The 17,322-nt window shown below is 43.4% G+C and overlaps 1 protein-coding gene across 1 annotated transcript in view; it reads right to left on the bottom strand.

The window, feature by feature from the left end:
• The window catches only part of LOC119927071 (vitellogenin-2-like), a 119,076-nt gene that overhangs the window by 64,693 nt on the left and 37,061 nt on the right, over nt 1–17,322 (bottom strand). Inside the window, exons 13-15 of the mRNA XM_038745613.1 lie at nt 10,896–10,993; nt 8,834–8,958; nt 3,928–4,029 (exon numbers count right to left, since the gene is read on the bottom strand). Coding sequence (XP_038601541.1) covers nt 3,928–4,029; nt 8,834–8,958; nt 10,896–10,993 — 325 coding nt within the window. The remainder of the gene's footprint in view (nt 1–3,927; nt 4,030–8,833; nt 8,959–10,895; nt 10,994–17,322) is intronic.

The following is a 17,322-nucleotide window of genomic DNA, read 5'->3' on the forward strand; positions in this document are numbered from 1 at the left end:
AGCAGAGTGAAGTATGGACTTGAGTGGGGAGAGGCAGGAAGTTTGGAGGCCAACAAGGAGGCTGATGCAGTAATCTAGGCGGGATAGGATGAGTGATTGTATTACCATGGAAGCAGTTTGGATGGAGAGGAAAAGGGTGGATTTTAGCAGTGTTGTGAAGGTGGGACTGACAGAATTTGGTGACAGATTGGATGTGTGGGTTGAGTGAGAGAGATAACATTAAGGCCTGCGGGAAGGGAAAGATGGTCGTGCCGTCTATAGTGAGGGGTAGGTCCGGGAGAGGACAGGGTATGGGTGGGAAGATAAAGAGCTCTGTTTTGGACAGTTTGAGGTGATGGGAGGACAGCCAAGTAGAGATGTCTTGAAGGCAGGAGGAGATGTGAGCCTGGAGAGGGGGAGAGAGATCAGGGGAGGAGATGCAGATTTGGGTATCATTCAGTCGTATTTACTGAGCGCTTAACTGTGTGCAGAGCACCGTACTAAGCGCTTAATCTGCAAAGAGATGGTAGTTGAAGCCATGGGAGCGAATGAGTTCTCCAAGGGAGTGGGTGTAGATGGAGAACAGAAGGGGACTGAGAACTGAACCTTAAGGGCCCTCACAGTTAGGGATGGGAGGAAGAGGAGGAGCTCTAGGAGACTGAGAATGAATGGCCACAGAGAGAAGAGGAGAACCAGGAGAGGACAGTGTCAGTGAAGCCAAGATTTGGTGCTTAGAACAGTGCTTGGCGCATAGTAAGCGCTTAACAAATACCATAATAATTACTATTATTATAACATTTCCAGGAGAAGAGGGTGGTCCACAGTGTCAAAAGCAGCTGAGAGGTCGAGGAGGATTAGGATGGAGTAGAAGTCATTGGATTTGGCAAGATTTGGTGACCTCTGAGAAGGTGGTTTCAGTGGAGTGAAAAAGATGGAAGCCAGATTGGAGGGGGTTCAGGAGAGAACTGCGGAAGAGGAATTTGAGACAATGGGTTTAGATGACTTGCTCAAGGAATTTGGAGAGGAATAGTAGGAGGGAGATAGGGTGGTAACTGGAGGGAACCATCGGGTCAAGTGAGGGGTTTTGTAGGATGGGAGAGACATGGGCATGTTTGAAGGCAGTGGGAAAGAAGCCATTGGAGAGCGAAAGGTTGAAGATGGCTGTTAGGGAGGGAAGGGGCGAAAAGTATGAAGGAATGGGGTCCAATGCACATGTGGAGGGGGTGGCACTTGAGAGGAAGTAGGAGATCTCCTCAAGAGATACTGCTGGGAAGGATGGGAAAGCTGAAGGGGCCGAGAGCGGGAGGGACAATTTTAGGGAGCTCACACCTGATGGTGTTCATTTTCTTAATAAAGCGGATGACCAGGTCACTGAGGGAAAGTGATGGGGCTGGGTGGGGGACTGATGGCCTGAGGAGGGAGTTAAATGTTTGGAATAGCTGGCGAAGGCTATGGGCATGGGGGTCAATAAGGGAAGAGAAATAGTTTTGCCGGGCAGAGGAGGGGGCAGAGTTAAAGCAAGCAAGGTTAACCTTGAAGCGGACGAGGTCTGATATTTAGATCTCCTCCAGCAGCGTTCAGCCATTTGAGCACAAGAGTGTAGGAAGCGGACAGCGGAAGTGACCCAGGGCTGTGGGTTAGTGGTACGAGAGTGACGAAGGGTTGGGGAGCGAGTGAGTTGAGTTCAGTAGAGATGGCGGGGTGGAGAATGCCTATTTGGTCCTCAGCAGTGGGTAGATTGGGTATGGAAGCTAACTGGGGCATGATAAGTTGAGGGAGTTGGATGGGGTCAAGGGATCGGAGGTCTCGGTGGTGGAAGAGCCCAGATTTTACGGAGAGGAGAAGTGTGGGAGAGGAGACGAGTGAGAAAGTAGCGGTCAGAGAGAGGGATTTCAGAGTTGGTGAGGGTAGAGATGTGAAGTGGTTAAAGATGATGAGATCAAGTGTGTGTCCAAGTTGGTGCGATGTGGGATGGAGAAGGAGGTCGGCGGAGTTGAGGAGTGATAGAAGGCGGGCACGTATCCAAGCAGGTATCTTATCCAGCCTTGATTTCTACATCAGCCTCCTTGCTGACCTTCGTGCCTCCTGTCTCTCCCCATTCCAGTCCTTTCTTCACTTGGCTGTTGCCGTCATTTTTCCACAAAAACGCTCAGTCCACACTTCCCCACTCCTAAAGAACCTCCAGGGGTTGCCCATCCACCTCCGCATCAAACGGAAACTCCTCACCATCGGCTTTAAAGCGGTCAGTCCCCTTGCCCTCGGCTATCTCACCTCACGGCTCTCCTACTACAGCCCAGCTCACACAATTCACTCCTCAAAAGCCAACCCTATCACTGTACCTTCATCTTTTCTATTGCAACACCAACCTCTCATCCACATCCCGCATCTGGCCTGGAATGCCCTTCCTTTTCATATCTGACGGACAATCACTCGCCCCACCTTCAAAGCCTTAATGGAGGCACATCTCCTTCAAAAGGCTGTCCCTGACAAAGCCTTCATTTCCTCTTTTCCCACTCCCCTCTGCATCGCCCTCACTTCCTCCCTTTACTCATCCCCCACCCTCCCAGCTCCACAGCACTTATGTTTACATCTGTAATTCATTTATTAAAATTAATGTCAGTCTCCCCCTCTAGACTGTAATAATAATAACAATAATAATAATAATAATAATGGTGGTAGTTGTTAAGCACTTACTATGTGCAAAGCACCATTCTAAGTGCTGGGGGGGGGAGCTACAAGGTGATCAGGTTGTCCCACTTGGGGCTCACAGTCTTAATTCCCATTTTACAGATGAGGTAACTGAGGCACAGAGACGTTAAGTGGCTTGCCCAAGGTCACACAGCTGACAAGTGGCAGAGCTGGGATTCAAACCCATGACCTCTGACTCCCAAGCCCTCACTCTTTCCACTGAACCATAATAATGGCATTTATTAAGCGCTTACTATGTGCAAAGCAGTGTTCTAAGCGCTGAGGAGGTTACAAGGTGATCAGGTTGTCCCACGGGGGGCTCACAGTCTTCACCTCCATTTTACAGATGAGGGAACCGAGGCACAGAGAAGTGAAGTGACTTGCCCAAAGTCACACAGCTGACAATAATAATAATAATAATAATAATAATAATAATGGCACTTGTTAAGCGCTTACTATGTGCAAAGCACTGTCCTAAGCACTGGGGGGAATACAAGGTGATCTGGTTGTCCCACGGGGGGGTCACAGTCTTCATCCCCATTTTGCAGATGAGGGAACTGAGGCTCAGAGAAGTTAAATGACTTGCCCAAGGTCACACAGCAGGCATGTGGCAGAGCCGGGATTTGAACCCATGAGCTCTGACTCCAAAGCCCATGCTCTTTCCATTGAGCCATGCTGTTTCTCGTTGTGGGCAGGAACATATCTGTTATATTGTTGTGTTGTACTCTCATCATCAATCATATTTATTGAGCGCTTACTGTGTGCAGAGCACTGTACTAAGCGCTTAGTCCCAAATGCTTAGAACAGTGCTCTGCAGACAGTAAGCACTCAATAAATATGATTGATTGACTGATTGCTGTGAGCACCATCGATTAACTTCTCCGAGCCTTAGTTATCTCAACTGTAAAATAATAATAATAATAATAATGTTGGTATTTGTTAAGCGCTTACTATGTGCCAAGCACTGTTCTAAGCGGGGGGATTAAGACTGTGAGGCCCATGTGAGACAGGGACTGTGTCCAACGAGATTAGCTTGCATCTACCCTAGAGCTTAGAACAGTGCCTGGAAAATACTAAGCGCTTAGCAAATACCATTAAAAAGTTAACTTTCATACAATGAAGGCCAATGGGAAAAAGCCCCTTCTACTCCCTATAGCTTGGGAAAAAAATGTATGCTCTGCAAATGTTTGCGCCACTTAAGAGATTTTTCACTCTTCAAATATAACATGTGAAATAGAGTATAAGGATGAGAAAACTTACAGTTTTCACAAGTTCTTTGATCTTCTTGGTCATGGAAAAGTCAGCAAACGGGGTGTTTTGTTTCCAGAGAACATCAGTCAGGCCTTGAGTCCGGATGCTAAACTATAAAAAAAAATCCACATTATTCACCCTAGAAGACTGCTCATTCTCTAAACATTTTCTCACTATTTTTTAAAACAGTAGTACTTGGAAGTAATGTAATCCTGAGCCTGGGTCTCTCCTCTGCACATGGGGTGAACATTCATTCATTCATTCAATCGTATTTATTGAACACTTACCGTGTACAGAGCACTGTACTAAGCGCTTGGGAGGTCCAAGTCGGCAACAAATAGAGACGGTCCCTACCCAACCGCGGGCTCACAGTCTAGAAGGGGGAGACGGACAACAAAACAAAACACGTGGACGGGTGTCAAGTCATCAGAATAAATAGAAGTGAAGCTAGATGCACATCATTAACAAAATAAATAGTGTTAAGTGAACAGTGTTAAGGGAAATTAAAGGAATGCCCCAGTGGAGGCATGGCCTAGTGGAAAGAACACGGACTTGGAAGTGAGAGGCCCTGGGTTCTAATCATGGCTCTGCTGCATGTCTGCTGTGTGACATTGGGCAAGTCACTTCGCTTCTCTGGGCCTCGGTTCCCTCATCTGGAAAATGGGGATGAAGATTGTGAGCCCCGTGTGGGACAGGAACTGTGTCCAACCTGATTACCTTGTATCTACAAGAGCAGTGCCAGGTAAAACAGTGCCTGATACATAGTAAGCACTTAACAAATACCATTATTATTATGATTATTATTATTATTATTAGGATAAAGGAGAAGCACTGCCAAGTGCAGTTCTACTATCAAGCTGTGTTGCGAATGATACTATCCTGCCATACTGTGCACTATGAGGATTGTAAAATAACTATTGGGCCTATCCATGAGGGTTTTACAGTAGAGTGCAAAAATATTTTAGGTCAACAAAGAAGGCAGGAATTTATCCAAGCACAAAGGGGAAGTAGTACAATTGTAAAAATAATTAGGAGTTTTATTTTACATTTTTTATTTGGTAGGACTTCAAAAGTGGGTCAGTCAACCCTTCTGATCTGGTGTCTGAAGGCACAGCTTTGTAATCAGCCTCTTGGCCTTTTCGAAAGAGCGGAAGACCCGAGTCTTGCTCCCAGCTTTGCCACTTGTCTGTTGTCTATTAGAGAAGCATCATGGCTTAGTGGAAGTCAGAGGTCATGGGTTCTAGTCCCGGCTCTGCCTCTTGTCAGCTGTGTGATTTTGGGCAAGTCACTTAACTTCTCGGTGCCTCAGTTGTCTCATCTGTAAAATGGGGATTGACTGTGAGCCCCACATGGGACAACCTGATAATCTTGTATCTACCCCAGCGCTTAGAACAGTGGTTGGCACAAAGTAAGCGTTTAACAAATACCATCATTATTATTATTATTACCCATCCTTCATATCCAGACCTCACAATTGGGAAATGAGTCTGGTCCACTTTCTGTATTTTTATAGCCTACAGACCACTTCAAAACCCTACTAAAATCACACCTCCTCCAAGAAGCCCTCCCTGACTAACCCTTCATTTCCCCTAAATACCCTCCCTTCTGTGTCACCTAGAAGCAGAGAAGCAGCGTGGCTCAGTGGAAAGAGCCCGGGCTTTGGAGTCAGAGGTTGTGGGTTCAAATCCCAGCTCTGCCAATTGTCAGCTGTGTGACTTTGGGCAAGTCACTTCACTTCTCTGGGCCTCAGTTACCTCATCTGGAAAATGGGGATGAAGACTGTGAGCCCCCCGTGGGACAACCTGATCACCTTGTAACCTCCCCATCAGTTAGAACAGTGCTTTGCACATAGTAAGCATTTAATAAATGTCATCATCATCATTATTATTATTGTTACCTATGTACTTAACTGTGTACCGCTTAAGCACCTTGATTTTCACCTCAACCCCCACGTGGAAGCCGGCAAATTGGGGTGGACACAGTCCCGGTCCCACATGGGGCTCACAGTTTTAATTCCCATTTTACAGTTGAGAGAACTGAGGCCCAGAGAAGTGAAGTGACTTGCCCAGGGTCACACAGCAGCAGACAAATGGGGAAGGTGGGATTAGAACCCAGGTCCTTCAGACTCCCAGGACCAGGCTCATCCAGTAGGCCATAATTGTATTTACTGAGAGCTTACTGTGTGAGGAGCATTTTATTCATTCAATAGTATTTATTGAGCGCTTACTGTGTGCAGAGCACTGTACTAAGCGCTTGGGAAGTCCAAGTTGGCAACATCTAGAGACGGTCCCTACCCAACGACGGGCTCACAGTCTAGAGGGGGGAGGCAGACAACAAAACAGAACATATTAACAAAATAAAATAAATCGAATAGTAAATAAAAGCACTTAGGCAAGTACAATTTAGCAATCTAACAGAATTGGTAGACACATTCCCTGCTCACAACAAGCTAAAGGCAGAGATGTAAATAGTGCAATTTGCCTTTAATCCTATTGTTGCTTTTTTACTAAAAGGAAGAAGAGAAAGAAAGCAATTAGAAAGACAGAAATCTACTCAGACAACTTGGAGGAAGTCAAAATCATACCTTTTCATTTGACATGCCCTGAGATTAGGTTTAAGGATATCAAATGAGAAGCAGCGTTGCCCAGTGGATAGAGCACGACCTTGGGAGTCAGAAGGACCTGGGTTCTAATCCTGCTCCCCCATTTGTCTGCTGCTGTGCGACCTTGGGCAAGTCACCTCTCCGTACTTCCGTCCTCTCAACTGTAAAATGGGAATTCTAGACTGTGAGCCCACTGTTGGGTAGGGATCGTCTCTATATGTTGCCAACTTGTACTTCCCAAGCGCTTAGTACAGTGCTCTGCACGCAGTAAGCGCTCAATAAATACGATTGAATGAATGAATTAATTAATTACAACTGTGAGCCCCGTGTGGGACAGGGACTGTGTCCACCCCAATTTGCTGGTATCCACCACAGCGCTTAGAATAATAATAACATCTATTAATCAGTCAATCAATCAATCGTATTTATTGAGCACTTACTGTGTGCAGAGCACTGTACTAAGCGCTTGGGAAGTACAAGTTGGCAATATATAGAGACAGTCCCTACCCAACAGTGGGCTCACAGTCTAGAAGCGCTTACTATGTTCAAAGCACTGTTCTAAGCATTGGGGAGGTTACAAGGTGATCAGGTTGTCCCACGGGGGGCTCACAGTCTTCATCCCCATTTTACAGATGAGGTCTCTGAGGCCCAGAGAAGTGAAGTGACTTGTCCAAAGTCACACAGCTGACAATTGGCGGAGCCGGGATTTGAACTCATGACCTCTGACTCAAAAGCCTGTGCTCTTTTCACTGAGCCACAGTGACTGGCACCTAGTGAGCGCTTAATAAATGTCACAATTCTTCTTCTTATTATTATTCTTTAGTCCTTTTGACTTGTATTTACTCTCATGTTCTAACTGACCCAAATAAGCAAGATGATATCCCTGAGGATGAATGAAAATTAAATAGCTTTACTGTAGACATCCCAGAGAGGGTTTAAATAGTTTCTCACCTCCTCCAGGAGGCCTTCCCAGACTGAGCCCCCTCTTTTCCCTCCCCACAACACCTGTATATATCAATCAATCAATCAATTGTATTTATTGAGCACTTACTGTGTGCAGAGCGCTGTACTAAGCGCTTGGGAAGTACAAGTTGGCAACATATAGAGACAGTCCCTACCCAACAGTGGGCTCACAGTCTAAAACGGGGAGACAGAGAACAAAACCAAACATACTAACAAAATAAAATAAATAGAATAGATAGGTACAAGTAAAATAAATAAATAGAGTAATAAATATGTACAAACATATATACATATATACAGGTGCTGTGGGGAAGGGAAGGAGGTAAGATGGGGGGGTGGAGAGGGGGACGAGGGGGAGAAGGGGGAGAATATATATGAATATATGTCTGTACGTATTTATTACTCTATTTTATTTGTACATATTTATTCTATTTATCTTGTTAATATGTTTTGTTTTGTTCTCTGTCTCCCCCTTCTAGACTGTGAGCCCACTGTTGGGTAGGGACCATCTCTATATGTTGCCAACTTGTACTTCCCAAGCGCTTAGTACAGTGCTCTGCACACGGTAAGAGCTCAATAAATATGATTGAATGAATGAATGAAATTCTGGCTGGCTTTAAGAGAGCAAAGGGAGGATGCTGGATGGATGGAGTTTATTTTATTTGTACATACTTATTCTATTTATTTTGTTAATATGTTTTGTTTTTGTTCTCTGTCTCCCCCTTCTAGACTGTGAGCCCACTGTTGGGTAGGGACTGTCTCTCTATATTGCCAATTTGTGCTTCCCAAGCATTTAGTACAGTGCTCTGCACGTAGTAAGTGCTCAATAAATATGATTGATGATGATGATGATCCAAACGGGGAGGGTGGATGTCAAGCAGGGCGACTATCACAGTGTTGCTAGAAGCGTCCTAATGTGTTGCTGTCTGAAATAGGCTACTGCACGGTGGAGTCCACTGGCCTACTTCGGTAACGGCGCCCCATCGAAACCTGCTTCCTATTCTTCCCTCATCGTTCTTCCGAGAGCGGTGTCGCACAGGACATTGAAAACAAAAGAAACTCTCCAGAACAACACCTGTCTGCTGTGTGACCTTGGGCTAGTCACTTCACTTCTCTGTGCCACAGTTCCCTCATCTGCAAAACGGGGATTAAGGCTGTGAGCCTCATGTGGGACAGGGATGGTGTCCAACCTGATTTGCCTCTTTCCCCCCCAGAGCTTAGGAAAGTTCCTGGTGCACAATAAGCACTTAATACGTACAACTATTTCTTCAGTCGGCGAGAATGAAAAAGAATGAAAAGCAAAAAAAAAAAAAAATGCTTTCAGACATTTCAAACGGTTACGATAGTTACCTCGAAAAGATCAGCTATTGAACATGCATAGTGGGTTCTGAATTTGGAAATTATAGTTTCTGGAAACATAGTCTTGGGACTGTTCATCAGGTAGATACTTCCGATTGCAGCCGCCCGATACGGATCTAAAACAGAAAAAAAAAGCCACCTTTTTTTTTTGACGATCCCTCAATGTTATTTCTTAGATTTTATTCCCATGAGCTATATTCTCGGGCTTTTGATTATAAATGGAACTAACCCTACAACCCTACAAGCACGCTCTACAGTAGGAGGGAAACAAAAAGATAACTCGATGTTATAAAGCAGATTTTTTAAAATCAAAAATGAAATAGTAGATTTTCATTTGATTGAAAAAGTAAGCCTGTCGCCAACAATCAATCATTGACTGAGCGCTTCGTGTGTGCAGAGCACCATACTAAATGCTTGGGAGAGGACAATGCAACAGAGTTGATAGACACAATCCCTGTCCTAAATGAGCTTGCAGTCCACAGAGGGAGTGTTAACACTTTATTCAATTACTCTAATTCATTCATTCAATCGTATTTACTGAGCGCTTACTGTGTGCAGAGCACTGTACTAAACGCTTGGGAAGTCCAAGTTGGCAACATATAGAGACGGTCTCTATAAGAGAATAATTTCCTTACGCTGCATAAACATCACTTGCATGTGCATTTATATTCGAGATGTAACAAAAACAGCAGACCTAAAGAAACTCTGCAATATATCATTCCCTTAAATAACCTGAGAAAATAAACGAGACTGCGTTACTATAAGTAGAAAATGTTTTAGATAGAAATTTGATTGCATGGTGTATGAAAAGAGAACCAAAAAGTTTTTAACTAGATCCCTTAAAGAACTGAAAATAACCTCATGCATTCAATTCTTGACTTTTGAATGTCGTGTCTACTCTAATAAAGCAGCATCGCCAAAGGATTCATTCATTCATTCATTCAGTGGTATTTATTGAGCGCTTAAGGATGAGCCCCAGATACTCTCCTACAGGTGTCAGGAGTTTCTAATCAACATCCTTTCTGCCGGACCTCTTAAGGAGTAGCCGAAATTCTGGGAGGAAACCTTGATTGGAGTTTAGGGAAACTTCAAGGAGGAGCGACGGAGGCCCAGGGAAAGTCTTCCTAATCCCTGCATCGATCGATTAATCAATCGATGGTATTGATTGAGCACTTCCTCTGGGGGTGGTAAGGTTTGGAAGGGGTTGGCTGAGTTGGGGGGCTTCTTAGTCAGGATTCTCAAGGCCTTCTGCCACTTTGTGGGGGTCGCGGGCGGGAAAATTCTTCCCAGCCACACCAGCCATTGGATCAATTAAGATCCAATTGGATCTTAATCCAATTGGATCTTAATTAATTGGGCATTTTCGTTATTCAGCAGGAGATTTTGCGGGACAACATTTATCATCATCATCAATCGTATTTATTGAGCGCTTACTGTGTGCAGAGCACTGTACTAAGCGCTTGGGAAGTACAAATTGACAACATATAGAGACGGTCCCTACCCAACAGTGGGCTCACATTGTCCAATTAAGATCCAGTGGCTGGTGTGGTTGGGAAGAATTTTCCCGCCCGCGACCCCCACAAAGTGGCAGAAGGCCTTGAGAATCCTGACTAAGAAGCCCCCCAACTCAGCCAACCCCTTCCAAACCTTACCACCCCCAGAGGAAGTGCTCAATCAATACCGTCGATTGATTAATCGATCGATGCAGGGATTAGGAAGACTTTCCCTGGGCCTTCGTCGCTCCTCCTTGAAGTTTCCCTAAACTCCAATCAAGGTTTCCTCCCAGAATTTCGGCTACTCCTTAAGAGGTCCGGCAGGAACGGATACTAGACTGCGAGCTGTTAGATCACTAGACCGTAAGCTCGCTGTGGGCCTGGCATGTGTCTGTTTATTACTACATTATACTCTCAAGCGCTTAGTACAGTGCTCTGCACACAGCAAGCGCTCAGTGAATACGACTAAATGAAAGAATGGCTGTTTTCCTCCAAGCGCGTCATCCAATAATTGAAAATGAACTCCGCCGAAACAATTCTAGGATATGTCCCATACTCACCTACGTATTTTTCGAAGCGCAAAGCCTTGCTATAGCGGTAGCTTAGATAGTCCAGTTTGGGATTGAGGAATTTGATGGCGATACCGCAGGCGGTAGTGCTGCGTTAAACGAATAACAAAACAGCATTAGGAAGAATTGACCCAGAGGGAGTGAATGGACGGATAGTTGCTTTTTATGGTATTTGTTAAGGTATGGTATTTGTTATTTGTCAAGGCCCTACTGAGAGCTCACCTCCTCCAGGAGGCCTTCCCAGACTGAGTCCCTTCCTTCCTCTCCCCCTCGTCCCCCTCTCCTTCCCCCCCATTTTACCTCCTTCCCTTCTCCACAGCACCTGTATATATGTATATATGTTTGTACAGATTTATTACTCTATTTATTTTACTTGTTCATATCTATTCTATTTATTTTATTTTGTTAGTATGTTTGGTTTTGTTCTCTGTCTCCCCCTTTTAGACTGTGAGCCCACTGTTGGGTAGGGACTGTCTCTATATGTTGCCAATTTGTACTTCCCAAGCGCTTAGTACAGTGCTCTGAACATAGTAAGCGCTCAATAAATACGATTGATGATGATGATGATTTGTTAAGCGCTTCCTATGTGTCAAACACTATTCTAAGCGCTGGGGTCAGTATAATAATGTTGGTATCTGTTTAGCGCTTCCTATGTGTCAAACACTATTCTAAGCGCTGGGGTCAGTATAATAATGTTTATTATTATTTATTTATTTATTTATTTTACTTGTACATATCTACTCTATTTATTTTATTTTGTTAGTATGTTTGGTTTTGTTCTCTGTCTCCCCCTTTTAGACTGTGAGCCCACTGTTGGGTAGGGACTGTCTCTATATGTTGCCAACTTGTACTTCCCAAGCGCTTAGTACAGTGCTCTGCACATAGTAAGCGCTCAATAAATACGATTGATGATGATGATGATGATTTGTTAAGCGCTTCCTATGTGTCAAACACTATTCTAAGCGCTGGGGTCAGTATAATAATGTTGGTATTTGTTTAGCACTTCCTATGTGTCAAACACTATTCTGAGCGCTGGGGTCAGTATATAATGTTGGTATTTGTTTAGCACTTCCTATGTGTCAACCACTATTCTAAGCGCTGGGGTCAGTATAATAATGTTGGTATTTGTTTAGCACTTCCTATGTGTCAAACACTATTCTAAGCACTGGGGTCAGGATAATAATGTTGGTATTTGTTTAGCACTTCCTATGTGCCAAACACTATTCTAAGCACTGGGGTCAGTATAATAATGTTGGTATTTGTTAAGCGCTCACTATGTGTCAAACACTATTCTAAGCGCTGGGGTCAGTATAATAATGTTGGTATTTGTTTAGCGCTTCCTATGTGTCAAACACTATTCTAAGCCCTGGGGTCAGTATAATAATGTTTATTATTTATTTATTTATTTATTTATTTATTTATTTATTTATTTATTTATTTTACTTGTACATGTTTATTCTATTTATTTTATTTTGTTAGTATGTTTGGTTTTGTTCTCTGTCTCCCCCTTTTAGACTGTGAGCCCACTGTTGGGTAGGGACTGTCTCTATATGTTGTCAATTTGTACTTCCCAAGCGCTTAGTACAGTGCTCTGCGCATAGTAAGCGCTCAATAAATACGATTGATGATGATGATGATGATTTGTTAAGCGCTTCCTATGTGTCAAACACTATTCTAAGCGCTGGGGTCAGTATAATAATGTTGGTATTTGTTTAGCGCTTCCTATGTGTCAAACACTATTCTAAGCGCTGGGGTCAGTATAATAATGTTGGTATTTGTTAAGCGCTCACTATGTGTCAAACACTATTCTAAGCGCTGGGGTCAGTATAATAATGTTGGTATTTGTTTAACGCTTCCTATGTGTCAAACACTATTCTAAGCGCTGGGGTCAGCATAATAATGTTGGTATTTGTTAAGCGCTTCCTATGTGTCAAACACTATTCTAAGCACTGGGGTCAGTTTAATAATGTTGGTATTTGTTAAGCGCTTACTATGTGTCAAACACTATTCTAAGCGCTGGGGTCAGTATAATAATGTTGGTATTTGTTAAGCGCTTCCTATGTGTCAAACACTATTCTAAGCGCTGGGGTCAGTATAATAATGTTGGTATTTGTTTAGCGCTTACTATGTGTCAAACACTATTCTAAGCGCTGGGGTCAGTATAGTAATGTTGGTGTTTGTTAAGCGCTTCCTATGTGTCAAACACTATTCTAAGCGCTGGGGTCAGTATAATAATGTTGGTATTTGTTTAGCGCTTACTATGTGTCAAACACTATTCTAAGCGCTGGGGTCAGTATAATAATGTTTATTATTATTTATTTATTTATTTATTTTACTTGTACATATCTACTCTATTTATTTTATTTTGTTAGTATGTTTGGTTTTGTTCTCTGTCTCCCCCTTTTAGACTGTGAGCCCACTGTTGGGTAGGGACTGTCTCTATATGTTGCCAACTTGGACTTCCCAAGCGCTTAGTACAGTGCTCTGCACACAGTAAGTGCTCAATAAATACGATTGATGATGATGATGATGATTTGTTAAGCGCTTCCTATGTGTCAAACACTATTCTAAGCGCTGGGGTCAGTATAATAATGTTGGTATTTGTTTAGCGCTTCCTATGTGTCAAACACTATTCTAAGCGCTGGGGTCAGTATAATAATGTTGGTATTTCTTTAGTGCTTCCTATGTGTCAAACACTATTCGAAGCGCTGGGGTCAGTATAATAATGTTGGTATTTGTTAAGCGCTTACTATGTGTCAAACACTATTCTAAGCGCTGGGGTCAGTATAATAATGTTGGTATTTGTTTAGCGCTTACTATGTGTCAAACACTATTCTAAGCGCTGGGGTCAGTATAATAATGTTGGTATTTGTTAAGGGCTTCCTATGTGTCAAACACTATTCTAAGCGCTGGGGTCAGTATAATAATGTTGGTATTTGTTAAGCGCTCACTATGTGTCAAACACTATTCTAAGCGCTGGGGTCAGTATAATAATGTTGGTATTTGTTAAGCGCTCACTATGTGTCAAACACTATTCTAAGCGCTGGGGTCAGTATAATAATGTTGGTATTTGTTAAGCGCTCACTATGTGTCAAACACTATTCTAAGCGCTGGGGTCAGTATAATAATGTTGGTATTTGTTTAGCGCTTCCTATGTGTCAAACACTATTCTAAGCGCTGGGGTCAGGATAATAATGTTGGTATTTGTTTAGCGCTTCCTATGTGCCAAACACTATTCTAAGCGCTGGGGTCAGTATAATAATGTTTATTTTTATTTATTTATTTATTTATTTATTTATTTATTTATTTATTTTACTTGTGCATATTTATTCTATTTATTTTATTTTGTTAGAATGTTTGGTTTTCTTCTCTGTCTCCCCCTTTTAGACTGTGAGCCCACTGTTGGGTAGGGACTGTCTCTATATGTTGCCAACTTGTACTTCCCAAGCGCTTAGTACAGTGCTCTGCACACAGTAAGCGCTCAATAAATACGATTGATGATGATGATGATGATTTGTTAAGCGCTTCCTATGTGTCAAACACTATTCTAAGCGCTGGGTTCAGTATAATAATGTTGGTATTTGTTTAGCGCTTCCTATGTGTCAAACACTATTCTAAGCGCAGGGGTCAGTATAATAATGTTGGTATTTGTTTAGCGCTTCCTATGTGTCAAACACTATTCTAAGCACTGGGGTCAGTATAATAATGTTGGTATCTGTTTAGCACTTCCTATGTGTCAAACACTATTCTAAGCGCTGGGGTCAGTATAATAATGTTGGTATTTGTTTAGCGCTTCCTATGTGTCAAACACTATTCTAAGCGCTGGGGTCAGTATAATAATGTTGGTATTTGTTTAGCGCTTACTATGTGTCAAACACTATTCTAAGCGCTGGGGACAGTATAGTAATGTTGGTGTTTGTTAAGCGCTTACTATGTGTCAAACACTATTCTAAGCGCTTGGGTCAGTATAATAATGTTGGTATTTGTTTAGCGCTTACTATGTGTCAAACACTATTCTAAGCGCTGGGGTCAGTATAATAATGTTGGTATTTGTTTAGCGCTTACTATGTGTCAAACACTATTCTAAGCGCTGGGGTCAGTATAGTAATGTTGGTGTTTGTTAAGCGCTTACTATGTGTCAAACACTATTCTAAGCGCTGGGGTCAGTATAATAATGTTGGTATTTGTTTAGCGCTTACTATGTGTCAAACACTATTCTAAGCGCTGGGGTAGATACAAGGTCAACAGGTGACAACCATGTGGGGCTCACGGTCTTCATCCCCATTTTACAGATGAGGGAACTGAGGCACAGAGAAGTTAAGTGACTCGCCCAAGGTCACACAAGCGGTGGAGCCGGGATTAGAACCCATGACCTCTGACTCCCAAACCCAGGCTTTTTCGACTAAGCCAAGATGCTTTTAGGTTGGACATGGTCCCTGTCCCACATGGGGTTCACAGTCTAAGTAGGAGGGAGAAGAGGTATTGAATCCCCCTTTTACAGTTGAGGAAACTGAGTCCCAGAGAAGTTATATGACAATAATAATAATAATAATGGTATTTGTTAAGCGCTTACTATGTACCAAGCACTGTTCTAAGCACTGGGGTAGATACAAGGTAATCAGGTTGTCCCATGGGGGGCTCACAGTCTTCATTCCCATTTTCCAAATGAGGTAACTGAGGCACAGGGAAGTTAAGTGGCTTGCCCAAGGTCACATAGCAGACCTGAGGCACAGAGAAGTTAAGTGGCTTGCCCAAGGTCACATAACACACCAATGGCGGAGCCAGAATTAGAACCCACGTCCTCTGACTCCCAAGCCCGGGCTCTTTCCATTGAGTCACACTCTAGAGAAGCAGCGTGGCTCAGTGGAAAGAGCTCGGGCTTTGGAGTTAGAGGTCATGGGTTCAAATCCCGGCTCCGCCAATTATAATAATAATAATAATGATGGCATTTGTTAAGCGCTTACTATGTGCAAAGCACTGTTCTAAGCGCTGGGGGGGATACAAAGTGATCAAGTTGTCCCACGTGGGGCTCACAGTCTTAATCCCCATCTTTACAGGTGAGGTAACTGAGGCTCAGAGAAGTTAAGTGACTTGCCCAAGGTCACACAGCAGACTTGTGGTGGAGCCAGGACTCGAACCCATGACCTCTGACTCCAAAGCCCGGGCTCTTTCCACTGAGCCACGCTGCTTCTCTAATTGTCAGCTGGGTGACTTTGGGCAAGTCGCTTAACTTCTCTGGGCCTCAGTTCCCTCATCTGTAAAATGGGGATTAAGACTGTGATCCCCCTGTTGGGACAACCTGATCACCTTGTAACCTCCCCAGTGCTTAGAACAGTGCTTTGTACATAGTAAGCGCTTAATAAATGCCATTATTATTATTATTATTATTATTATTATTATTATTATTATTCTATGAGCCACACTGCTTCTCTTGCCCAAGGTCACACAGCAAGCCATTGGCCAAGCCGGGATTAGAACCCAGGTCCTCTGACTCCCAAGCCTGGACTCTTTCCACTAGGCCATGTTACTTCTCAGGAGAAATTGCCAATCTGATGTTCATTCATTCATTCATTCATTCATTCATTCATTCATTCATTCATTCATTCATTCATTCGTATTTAATAATAATAATAATGATGGCATTTATTAATCGCTTACTATGTGCAAAGCACTGTTCTAAGCGCTGGGAAGGTTACAAGGTGATCAGGTTGTCCCATGTGGGGCTCACAGTCTTCATCATCATCATCAATCGTATTTATTGAGCGCTTACTATGCGCAGAGCACTGTACTAAGCGCTTGGGAAGTACAAATTGGCAACAATTACCTCATCTGTAAAATGGGGATTAAGACTGTGAGCCCCACGTGGGACACCCTGATCACCTTGTATCCCGCCAGAGCTTAGAACAGTGCTTTGCACATAGTAAGCACTTAACAAATACCATTATTGTTATTCTGTGGGCCTCAGTTACCTCATCTGTAAAATCGGGATTAAGTCTTCCTCGCCATTTTACAGATGAGGCCCAGAGAAGTGAAGGCGGAGCCGGGATTCGAACCCATGACCTCTGACTCCAAAGCCCGGGCTCTTTCCACTGAGCCACACTGTATTTGAGCCTTTACTGTGTGCCGAGCACTGTACTAAGCACTTGGGCGAGTGTAATACAACAATAATGAGTATCCAATCATGGCCACAGTCCCCTGAGGCTTGGGGGTGCTGAGGAAGTTCGTTCATTCAGTCGCATGTATTGAGCGCTTACTATGTGTGCTGTACGTCCCCCTTCTAGACTGTGAGCCCACTGTTGGGTAGGGACCATCTCTAGATGTTGCCAACTTGGACTTCCCAAGCGCTTAGTACAGTGCTCTGCACACAGTAAGCGCTCAATAAATACGATTGAATACGAATGTACGAAATACTAAGCAC

This window comes from Tachyglossus aculeatus, chromosome 4 (genome assembly GCF_015852505.1).
Source record: "Tachyglossus aculeatus isolate mTacAcu1 chromosome 4, mTacAcu1.pri, whole genome shotgun sequence".
In the NCBI taxonomy this organism is placed as follows: Eukaryota; Metazoa; Chordata; class Mammalia; order Monotremata; family Tachyglossidae; genus Tachyglossus; species Tachyglossus aculeatus.